At 38.4% G+C, this 12,184-nt stretch overlaps 1 protein-coding gene across 11 annotated transcripts in view; it reads left to right on the forward strand.

Annotated features, from left to right (window-relative positions):
• The window catches only part of SVIL (supervillin), a 100,873-nt gene that overhangs the window by 58,934 nt on the left and 29,755 nt on the right, over positions 1-12,184 (forward strand). For 10 of the 11 annotated variants that reach the window (XM_065731436.1, XM_065731441.1, XM_065731437.1 and 7 more), the window contains 4 exons: positions 987-1,010; positions 2,078-2,564; positions 3,962-4,181; positions 9,632-9,761. In XM_065731436.1, coding sequence (XP_065587508.1) covers positions 987-1,010; positions 2,078-2,564; positions 3,962-4,181; positions 9,632-9,761 — 861 coding nt within the window. The remainder of the gene's footprint in view (positions 1-986; positions 1,011-2,077; positions 2,565-3,961; positions 4,182-9,631; positions 9,762-12,184) is intronic. The other variant, XM_065731438.1, reaches the window with a different exon arrangement.

Consider the following 12,184-nt stretch of genomic DNA (forward strand, 5'->3'; position numbering starts at 1 on the left):
GTCAGTTTTACATGGGAGGGGGCATTGATTTTTTTATTTTTTTTTCCTTCAAAGCAGAATACTTCTGAAATTTAGAAATTTGCAGTCAAAGTGATTTAATTTGTGGAGTGGAATTGGGCTTCTCCTTCCAGAATCCTTCAAATAGTTGAGACTGGAAAGGAATTCTTCTTTAGTGAAGTTTGAGAGCAGAGTGGCCAGTATTTCAGAGCTGATGTTCAGTAAAACAGAAACATCGGATCCTTGGGGACCAAAGTTGCATGTTGCGTTTCTACAAATTTGGATCAATCTGAGATTGAGAAAGTTTATACTCTTCTCTTTCCTTATCTTCATTCCTGTTTATACATTTTCCGTATAATAATAGAATAATAAGAAGGTAGGATTCTTAAACCACATTGGTGCAAAGCTGCATGAGTATGTTACTGTACATTATGCCTAATTTTCTTAGGCTTGAAGCAGTAGTAAATATTTTGCATATATATCTAAAGATTTCTTGGCATTACAGAGTACTGTTTCCATTCATTTTCTACATGCTAACCACTGTCACAGCCTGGACTCCTTAACGATTGAGTCACTAACTTGTTTGGGGCCCAGGAATGTGATCAACAGAACTGCACTGAAGCAGATGAGAAAGAAGCTAGTGACAAATGCTTCAGTTTGTCAGGCTTTTACAAGATAAACTTAGATTTCAGACAAGGAAATGCAGAGGAAGCATGTTTTGTCATCTTTTTTCTGAACCTAGCAAAGGAAATCAGGCTTGCCTCTGAACCAGAGCACAATAGGAATGTGTAAAAAAGACTTCATGTAGTGCCCTGTGCATCTGAAGATTTGAGTGGTAGCTCTGGCTTTTATAGGAAGAAACATAAGTACGGTAACAAAAAGGGCAACTGGATGTTTCACTCGCAAAATACATAATTGCAAATGTAAATATCTGGTAATTAAAGCTGAGAACTCTTTGCTGATCTCCTCTAAATTTCTGATTCTGATAGATGCAATGGAAAAAGAGTAAAGCGGTAACTATTAATGTTTTTTTTGGAATATTTGAGCTAGTGTAGTAGCCTTTGCTCTGCTTTCTGATGTGATTACGAGTGTGCTGTCTACTCTTTGTGGAGCTTGCATGTGCATTTTCAGTTTTTAATTCTTTTACCTCCTGATGGTGTGTGATTTTTTGTTGTCTCCTTCTGCATGCTGTTTGCTAGCCCTGCAGCTTAAGAAAACAGCAAATAAGTCAAATGAAAACCATCTCCTCATTTGTTGAAGGCATGCAAGTACCCTCACTGCTTTTGTCCTCTTTGGAGAAGAAAATGCCAAGCTCTGCATTTCAGGGAAATTTTTCATCGTAATTGTCTAGAAAAACTTCATAAAAGTATTGTAACAGCATAGAAAAGTCAATTGTTGCACTGCAGAGGCCACCAAAACCTATTGGGAGTTTCTTTTAGTATTTTGCGCAGGGATGTGTGGGACAGCAAATGTTTGATATCTGAAAGTCTCAGACTAACAGTCCTGTGTGAAGGTGATTTATTTAGCAAAAGTGTCAGGAATGTGTGCCTGCTGTCTGACAGCACAAAATGCTCGCTCTGGTGCTGTGCTGGCTCCAAAGCTGGAAGCTGCATGACCGTATCAGAGCAGAGTTATGCCAAAGCTAATTAGCCCTGCTGAGACACAGAGTTGATTAGCCTGGGCACATGGCGTGTCATCCAGCGTCTGGAACTTGAACTAATTTCTTTTCCCTGTGTTGTGCAGCACCAGGTCAGTATGAATATTTTCACGGAGCCCTGACACATCATATTGCATGCTATGCATATACCCTTTACTGCTAACGATGCTGCTGTTGATGTGCAGTCATTTTTATCCTGGGTGGAATCACCTGTTTGCAGACAAATTATGGGGCATTGTTGTTCTCCTTATCTTTTTATAGAGCAGTGTATTCATATGGAAGCACATCTTCTGTTCTGAGGAACTTAATGCGATATACTTTTTTTGTTGTTGTTGTTGGAATGGATGATTGTGACTTTTCTTGGAAATGGATAATTTTGGAGCTCTCAGGTCATTTTTTATCTTATTTTGTTGTTGTTCATAGGTGCAGAATGAAAGTGGAAAACTTACTCCCCTGTCAAGTACAGTTTCAACATCAGTCTCAGCAATGGCTTCTGCCCTTTCTGCACTGTTTGCTGGAGACATGCGTGGGAAGCCACGTAGTGATGGAAGCATGAGTGCTGCCACAAAAGATGATTTGAGATTCCACTCTTCAGCAGAAAACTCAGACTCGTCAGGAAAACGCATACAGAAGTCAGAACAGTGGCAGCCCTCAGTGGAAGTGCTAGATAGCAAAAGAGCATCAAAGAAGCATGAAGAAGAAGGAAAAAGATTTCTAGCACATGAGCCTAATGAAATTAGAAAGTACAGCTCCTTTGAGGATGAAACCACACATCCTGTTCTTGAAAAAACAGGAGACTATCATAAAGAGGCAGCCTACAGCTTCCTGAGGAAGGGCAGCATGGAACTGTTTAGTTCACAAGCACTTTTTCAGCCTCTTGAGCGGAAGGAAATCGATACCATCATACAAGGTAAATGGGAAGTCACAGAAAGCCCCTCCTTTGAAGAAAAAATGGATTTGGGAAGTGATGCAAAAAGCAAGACTTTTCACAGAGGTGCAGTATATATGCTAGTTTTTGGTGTAGTCTGGTTCAGTAAGCAGTGTTTCTGTTTTACAACTTCTTCATTTCAAGCATTATCAACACTTTCATTTTTATTTTTTAATACTGTTTGATCCAGTGAAAGCAGTAGTTGTCACGTGTATTTCTCAGCCTTTAAGTTTTGCAAGTGAGGTTTTCTTAGTTATTCTTATAGCTCTTCAGGCCTTAAAGACAACTTGTTTTTACTGATATTTTCCTACCTTGAAAGAAATCGTAATATATACTGAAGTTAAGATATATTCTTTCCTGCATTGCCCTTGCCCCTGTCCTCCAAAATCCTGAACACACTGAACTAGCTGTTCTGGGTCAGGTCTCTGCTGCAAACTGTGGAGTCTGCTTGGAGCCATCTTCATCATGTTAACTGCATATGAATATGTGTAACTAGTTGTGGATGGTTTTTGAAACATTAGTATTATTTTCCTGTCAGTGCTGTGACAATGTAAATCAAGGAATTCTCAGAGCAATTTCTTTTTTAATAGGTTGGGGTAAAGGTCAAAAGAGTGCTCTGTGGTGCTAGAAACAGTTTTGCATTTGACCTGTGAAGTTAATTTATTTTAAATTAAAATGGTCTCCAAACAGATGTAGGGAGGAAGGCACAGTTCTGCTTGTATTCCTCAAATTAGTGTCCATTCTAATAAAATTTGTCTGCTGGAGAGATAGAATGGGTAAAACAGAAGCAGACCTGTAACAGGGAACGTTGTGCTTGTAGTATTTCAAAATGAAAAATTAAGGTAACGCGTTTATTTTTTCCTCAGGGCAGTTTTTCCTGTGGTTTAGTTGTGGCTCAGGAAAATAATGTCCCTAAGATCTTCCTAGAAAACAAGACCGTTATTAAATTATTAAATGTCTTCCTAGTATGGTACATCAAAATGCTTTGCCTATATATTAACTTCATTAAATTTTCCTTTCTTTCCCTTGCTCTTTGTTCCCCTCTCTTTCATCTGTATTTTTTTTCCTCCTGTTGGCATGATGACAGGAGCAGCAGTTTGTGCCTCATCCGTATGTAGTTGTGAGTTGAGTACTGAACGTGATACTCTGCGGCTTCATGTGGACTTCAGTCAGAAGGGGCCAGTCTATGCAGCAGATAATGTTGAACAATTAATCTTTCTATGCTAGCTCAGACAGAAAAGTTTTTCTCTGTTAGAACAGCACGTGATTTGAATATCAAACAGCAGATCTCCTGCTTTAGTGTTAGTAATGTAAAAAAAAAAAAAAAAGTTTGAGAATAGTGCTAAGTGTAATTCAGCAATTTTCTTTTGACTGGGCAGACCATGTTGAGCCTACATCAGAACTCAGCAGCACACCAGCAACAAGGACAGTTTCACAGACTGCAGCTGCTGCATCCTGTAGACTACAGGAGCTATCTGAACAATTGGAAGGAAAATTCTACAAGAATTCCTGTGAGATGCTTTCTTCTGGAGAGAACAAAATACAGACAACTGAGGATGTCCTTGATAGTTCCAGCAAAACAATGTCAATTAAGGAAAGGTACTTAATTTTTTTTTTTTAAGTGGTCTCTATAAATAAAGTTATTACAGTGATGATATAAGAAAGAAGCTTTAAACCTGTTTCTCAAAAAGCTAAGCAGTCATTATTGGGCTTCATTAGATGTCAAAAGCTAACAGTAGAAATATGCAGCTAATCTGCTTGACACACCTGTAAGACAGATGATGAATGAGAATTACTGTTCGAGAGATCATGATAATCTGTTTTTGAAAGAGCCACCTGGATGATCAATAAGAAGGTCAGAAAATGAAAGCATCAAAAAAAATACATTCAAATTAAATTTATGCTGATATACTCAACATGCTTCCCCAAGTTCTTGAGGTACAGTTGTTACAGTGTGTTGTGTTTTTTTGTCAAATGTCTGTTTCTTTGTTGCTCTATGGAAATAGTCTCTTTTTTGTTATCTGAGTACAGGAAATCAGGATATGCTTTGTGGTTTTTCCCACTTTACTTCAGAAATACATAGTTGATGTTTTGACCTCTGAGATTTGCATAGAGATTATTAAGGATGATGAACTTCATGGGTTTGTGAGAGCATTAGAAATATTTATTCCAACCTAAAACCATTATAATCTGAAATTAAATGATAATTACTGTGTGCTTATAGTTCTAGCTGGAACTACAATAGCTGCTTGTAGTACTTATGAAACTCATAATAATTTAGTTAAAACTTTGAGAGTATAAACTCAATCACAGAGAATAAAAGGATTCCGGTCGCAGTCCAGTGAGTAAAGTTATGGTGGTTTGCATCAGGTTGACAAATAGCCTAGTCCTTCATCTTTTGAACAGTGAAAATAGAAACCTATAAATCAGAGTAGCTTCTTGATTTAACTTTCACTGTGTCAAAGTATTCTATCACATTGTGGGGCAAGTGTGATATTAGGGAGGGTTCCAAAGCACTTGCTTGTGTATTTCTAGGTGTGTGAGTCATCCTTATTTTTAGTATCCTCACTCCCTTTTATCCCTTTAACATAAAATGGAGAACAGAGCAACTAGAACAGCTGTACAGTCTTGGATCCCTTTCTGAATTATGCACTTAGCCACTTCAGTTTACTGGGTTTTTCTTTATTTGTTTTAATGCAGTTCCCCCTCCCCCCCTGCCCAATCCTTCTGTACATATGTAACCTGTCTGGTCAGATAAGATTTAAGTCCAGTAACTTCTGATTTATGGGTAGTAGATGATCTGCCTTCCCTGAGCATAGCGAGGAAGCAGAGGTTGGAGAGAGGGGAAGATCCAAGTGTTACCAGCTGTTTTGGACCTAAATTTAATGCTTCAGTTGACTTGGTCTCGTGAGGAACTGATGTTCCTGTCAGACTGTCAATCACACTCACAATCTGAAATTGCTTTTGTTAAACCTCCGTGGCTGTCTACTCAATCCCGAAACTGACACCATAAAATACCTGTTGTCTTGTCAGGAATTTATTTATTCTGACTCTGCAAATGTCTGTAAATGACAGAGCTGGTATCAAATTGTTTTTGCCATCCAAAATAGCACAGTAGTCTACTTCTTGACCCAGAATTACAATAGAATAAAATAATAATGACTGTGTCTTTTTCTTTAGTTTTTCCGTAGCTGATGCCAACTATTTATAAACCTTAAAGAGAATTTCTGCTAAAAATTATCTTTAAGCTTTGTGTTTTAGGTGTTGGGGTTTTTTTTTTCTTTGTTTTGTTTTGTTTTGCTTTTTTTTTTTCCTTTTACATTCATGAATTTCATCTTCCTATGCTGTGGGTTTTTTCTGGCTCTGTCAGACATTCTTTCACCTTATGGAAGAACAGCTTTTCCACAGATGTAATGATATTTGGGCAGGACACATGCTTGTTGATCTGGATGAAAGTGATTTTCCACAATGACTTATTTCACTGAAGTAGTATTATCCTTGCGGGGTGAATGCATACCTGGCTTTTTCAAAATTACCAATTTACCATGTCAAAGAATGAATGATTTTTCAGGAGAGAAAATACACCTGTTCTGCCAATGTGAGGCTTGGAGGTGAGAGGGAGTAAAGGCTCCTATCTTACAGCAGTTTTGACTGTCGTGTTAGACCGGAAACCTTTTTGTAATTGTCTTGTGTTCAGCCAGACAAGCAAAGAGCCTGGGAGAGGCCTTCAGGAAGGGAAATGTCTTGGAGGACTTTGATCAGTGTCAGTTGGATGTAGCCTGTATCTGTGTGTCTGCAGAGTCTGCAGTTGCTAGAAGGCCACCCATTCTGCTTTTCTGTAGAAGTCAGCTGTATACCACCATTTTCAAAAACCACAGATAACTAGCTGGTGGACTTCCAACTTTCGTTCAGTCTTCAATCAGGTAGGCTAGTCCACGTATGTAGTGAACTCTCTGACCATCAACTTCTGTTTTGTAGTTACTTCACTCAGGTTGCCCCCTAGGGTTTGTGAATGGCCACTGAGAAGAACTAGTCCGTGCAACCAATGGAGTCTGTGTGAAAGCCAAACCTGTATCTGGTTCATTCAGTTCAAGGAGAACGTTGCCAGCTAAGATACTGAAATATTGCCAAAGAAGAAAGATGCATCTTTGTTTTCTTTTTGTCATTTTTGTGTGGGCTTTTGCCAAGGTCTTGTTGTGTTCCTTGTTTAGGCAAAATTATTGTTCAGATCGTGCTCATATCTCCCTTCAGTACTGATCCAATGTTTTGCCTTCAAATGTGAAATCTTTTGCTTTGAATTCATCCTGACACATCTGTATCATTCTATCTCAGTAACAGGTGAAAAAAAGACACAGAGCAAGCTGCAAAGATGGGCAGATATATAATAAAGCTTTTCCTTGCAAGAATAGAGTAAAACATTTTCAGATTGGAACAGGAACTTTTGGATGAAAAGGAAGAAGTATGTAAGGATCAATAAAAGTGTATAATGAATTCTTTATTTATTAAAGATGGAATACTAGATGCATGCAATGAACCTAGTGAGGAGATCCTTAAACAAATTCAAGAGTTACACCCCAAAAGTGTCTTTGTTTTTTGTTTTTTTTTCTCCTTTGTAGACTTTCCAAAGAATCAACTGCTATCTGCCTTCCGAGTTAAGCTATTGATCTGTTGGGCTTGCTTATGTGATACAATTCATTAGCTTTTTGCATCTTTATTTAAACCGAAGAATACCCTCCAATGGCTGCTGAGTCAAAGTGGTCTGAATTTATTACTCTTCTCCATGATTCTAAACAAATGCATGGCTTTAGGTTTTGCACAGCAGTGAAGTTTTCAATGGCATGCTGGGCATACCTATTTCTTTAAGGGGTGATTTCATCACTTGAGCAGTAAGACGTAGCCTTACACTAGGAACACACACTTTCTTTACATGTGCAAGTGGAAGATGAGAGTGAATAATCCATCCTTGTAACAGAGAAGAGAGCAAAGTCTCCAGAGACACAGAAGCAGTCTTAGAATTAGAGATTTTCTCTTCCTGATCAGCTGTTTGGGGCAAAGGTCTTGGGCAAATACACTGCAGTAATGCCAGTTTAAAAAAAAAAAAAAAAAGAGAGAGAGATCTTTTCTACCATGCTGTGCAGCTAATAGGCATTTTTAGAAACAAACTGATTTTAGGCCTAAGCTGATTAAAATGCCTTCCAGCTTCAGTTACTAAAGATCATTGCTAAGCAAAGCTGGTCTGTGAGAACATAACTATTGAAGATAATTCAGTGTGATGGCAATTCAGTCTGATCTTGGTCTCCTGTGCAGTTTCATACATGCATGGATGCACTTTATAAGTTCTGGACAGTGAAATCTTGTATACAGTCTGGAAACAATGACCATGGTCTCAGCTCCTTATTGTGAGTCCTCTTCACCCCTACTCGTGCTGTGCTGTGAGGCACGAAGCAGTGAGGCCTGCCTGCATTATCTGCCTGGGCAGGAACAGAGGAAATAACTGCTTTATTGAATGCTAACATTCTTACTGCCACTGTATTCTGTAGATTTACTGTCTTCTGAATCCTCGGTTTTCTCAGCTGATCACCTTAGGACCAATTGGGTGTCCTTGTATATGGGGTCAGTAGCATGGTTACACCCCCTGGATTTCTGCAGGGAGCTACTGCCTGGAACTTGGCTTCTGGCTAGACCTATTCAATCCCACCCCTTCCTTCTCCTTATGGGTTCAGGACAACCCTCACATAGTTACTGGGAGGGCTGTAGGTGTCTCTGAATATGCATCTCCGCCCCCTGTGATCGAAATAGGTTTCCTACTTGCTGAGCCTAATAAAATGCACATAGTGTTAACAGTCTTAGTATAATTCTTGCTGAAATGCCTTAGATTTCAAAAAGTTAGGTAGCAAATTGTACCTGTTCAACTGAAATGAAAAGATTTAGTGGAACAGTGCAATTGTTTGAATAGGTATTACAAATATACATTATATGGAATACTAAGAGTGATTTCTGGAAGCTAGAAAATCCACACAGATGTTTATTTCCTGATGGAAATAAGATGAAGATCATGTATCTGCAGACCTTCTATTTTTAACTGACTTGTCCTGTGCTCAAAGCTAGTCACCTCAGGGTTTGTATGGACAAACAGGTTTTCAAACAGGTTTTAATTCCAGCAAAACAAACATATATGCTTGCCCACTGGGACAATCATCTCTTTGTGCTGCATTCAGAATATTGGTAAAAATCAGAAAATAGCACTTCTCCAAGATCCATCTTACCTGAGATTAATGGTAATCTACATTTTAAGCTTAAGGCATCCTTTAAACCACTTGAACCTTGCAGATAGTGTTCACAGCTATAGCACAGTGGCAGCAAGTTATTAGTGTTTTGCAACAACTGAATTATGACAGCAATGGCTTTAGATGAGCAAGGAGATGCTAAATGTTCTCTGGCGATCTGATAGTAACTTCAGACCAATTTCGAATTGCAAAGTCATCACTTGATGTGCCTGATGAAACTTTATTGATGGCCTGCTGAAAAACTTCTTCCTTCATGAGTTTTAAAGAAAATATTTTTAAAAGTCTTTTTTTTATGAGTAAATAAGTACCAGTAATAGGATTCATCTCATTGACTTTGGTCATCTACAGCATAAACATCCATAGCTGAGCTAGTCAATCTCTGTACATTATTGACAGGAAGGGGAAAAATAGCAGTGATTCATCTGACCTGCTTATATATATGTCTACTTTAGGATGGTCTGCACTGTACTGTGGCCTCTGATGATTGTATTGGCAGTTTTCACTGGTTATACAAATTAACTGGAGTGCCTTTCTTGGATCTAGATGACTATGTTTTGTCAGATAATTTTTGTTTGACCTGTTCAGTAAGGGCTAATTGTGAGCTTTGTATATGCGTATGAAATGCAAATAACTGCAATCAGTTAGAAAATATAATTTCTAGTGTTCTCAAATGTGTCATTAGTGATGCAATAGAGGTAGGTTATAACAATAATGGAAGGTATAGTACTTAAAGCTAGTCTTTTGACATGGTTTTTCTTCTAGGTTGGCATTGCTGAAGAAGAGTGGTGAAGAAGATTGGAAGAGCAGGCTCAGTAAGAAGCAGGAGTATGCAAAAGTGCCTGCCACTGATCGTAGCGCACAGATGCAAGAAGTTGAGCAGCTGTTGAAGAAGGTAACTCTATCCCTGTTTGGAAAACCTTGTTTGGAAAAAAACATCTTGCTTGAAATGCTTCAGCTTTGAAGATGCACCCCATGAGACAGGCATGCCTAATAGTAGCTGCTAGCTTCTGCTATTCCTCTCGTTGTCAGGCTTGTTTAAAAAGCGATGTCCCGATGCGAGAGCTTCTTAAACAAGTATGTCTTCATTGTTTTCATGCAAGCAGTAATTAAGTGGGCCTCAAAAGTTTCTGGAATAGTTATAAAATTTCTGACACATGCACCAAAATATATGAAAATGGCTTAAGGCTTTAAGGTCAAGTGTTTTCTTTATGGATGAATGTGGAAGAATTTCACATTGCTGAAGTTGTGTTGCCTCTCTGCATATGCTTTTTTTTTTTTCCTTTAATTGAGCAGTAATGTTCGATCATAGAAACACTAAGGAAGTGCAGGCGCCAGAGCATTCCCATGTCATTCATTCAGCCTTTGGTTGTCTTGAGTGATCTTTTTGATGTAGATAGCCAGAACCTCTTGACGAGGACTTTGTCTTGTCAGTGAATAGAGTGGGAAATGGTAGAAAGGTGTGGAGGAAAGGTAAGTTCACATTGTTAGTGGACTGTAGCGATGTCTTTTTGGTTGTGATGGCCATCAGGAGTGGATCTGTAAAGCATAAAAATTACTGATGAGGAACAGATATCTACGCCATACTTGATAGGTTTTAGGTTTGGCCTGACTGCCTGCTAGCAGCTGTGGTGTTAAATGGGAGCCCAGGAGTATGCTTCAGGGCTTAGTTTCATCCAAACGTCTGTGCATTCTGCAATGCGATCCAAAGCACAAGGGAAAAAAGAAAAAGAGGATTACTGAGAGATTTACTTCAAGAATGGAATCCCAATTCAAACTAATGTATTTAGTATTTTTTTAAATGACAGTGTCATTAAGATACATTAGCTGTTCCAAAAGCCTCTAATTTATAAAGGAATATTTCCACCGATAAGATACATAATACAAATTTTACCACAGAGTACAGTACTCTTTGGATCTAATAATTTACCTGTGAAATACCATTTCCATTAAATAGTATAGGTAAGCAAACAGGAAAAACAATCCTCATTGTTCCAACAGTATACGACAAGTAAGGAGTTGTTACAGTCTGTCATTATTAAGGATAAGACTGTGCCTGAGCTCTTCTGTGGTTGTGTGAGCTGTACAGAAAGGCAAGAAAACTGATCTTTGCAGTTTGGACTTGCTGGAAAAAAATAGGTTGCTAGTTTGAAGATGTCCTAAAGCACGAATAGTTTGACTGAGGAAAGTGAAACTGTGGTCACATTTTTTAACAGCCTAGTCTCCAAAATGACAACTGTTGAGATCAGATTGAAAATGTACTCCAGCTAAAGACAATGGGCCTGAGAAAAAGCTTTAAGCAGCTGCCAAGATTTAGGCAGAGACAAAACCTTTGTTCTTTCTTTTTTTATTATTTTTTTGCTCTCCAGCACCCATATCTTCCCTGCTGGGTTAGCAGCTTCACTCAGCATAGCACAAGTTAGGCTTTTGAAGCAAATAAGGGAGCATGAAATGCTTGAAGGGTGTGAGCTTTGATGTGGTAGTGCTAGCAGTGGAAGCTTCTGTGACATGAGGTCACCCACTGTGTTGGTTCATGTTAGCTCTTGGCTATGTAGAGACTAAAACCAAGCATTTGCAGTTCTGTCAAAATGTCAGTGAAGTCTTGACTATGTAAGAAAAAATGTCTGATCAGACACACAGCAATATTGATATTTGTGATGCTGATTTATTATATACATGACAAATAATGTAAAACTTTGTCCAAGCTGACCACGCTGGTTATGACACATCACTGTCAGATGCCCTTAAATCTGGAAATATTATCTATAATTCTTCGGTGTGGTGCTATTGCTCTGTGAGGACCATGAAGCAACATGCCACTGAAGTCTGTTTGTAGAAGAACCTTGAAACTACAATGTACTTAACAATCTTACTGCTTTCTTTTGCTGAATTTACAATAGAAGGACAGATATTGAATTGACCACTGTGTTTTGAGCTAGTTAAAGTACACCTTCCACAAATCGCAGCCATGCATTTGTCACAATAGTGTGTACAGTTCTGTCACACCTTGCTAGTTCACAATAATGCCTATAGTATTTCTAATTGCTTATAGTCACTCTTGTTAACATAGTGAAGTGCACCTTTTTAGGCTTTTTTATGTCCTTAGAAAGGTGGTCCAGCTTGTTCTACAGGTGTGATTACTGAAACATAGCTGTTTAAAATAGAAGTGTTAGAGTAGTTTTAGTTTACTTATAATCATCACATTTGAAAGATTCATTTCAATAGAATAATGATGTTTAAGTAGTGCTAGTCAGATTGCTTCTGCACAGTGGTCTGCATGTTGAGATGTTTCTCCAAAGGCGTTGCAGCTATTTATAT

Source organism: Cyrtonyx montezumae, unplaced genomic scaffold, assembly GCF_038088225.1.
Source record: "Cyrtonyx montezumae isolate F1298 unplaced genomic scaffold, pur_monq_1.0 scaffold_14, whole genome shotgun sequence".
Classification (NCBI taxonomy): Eukaryota; Metazoa; Chordata; class Aves; order Galliformes; family Odontophoridae; genus Cyrtonyx; species Cyrtonyx montezumae.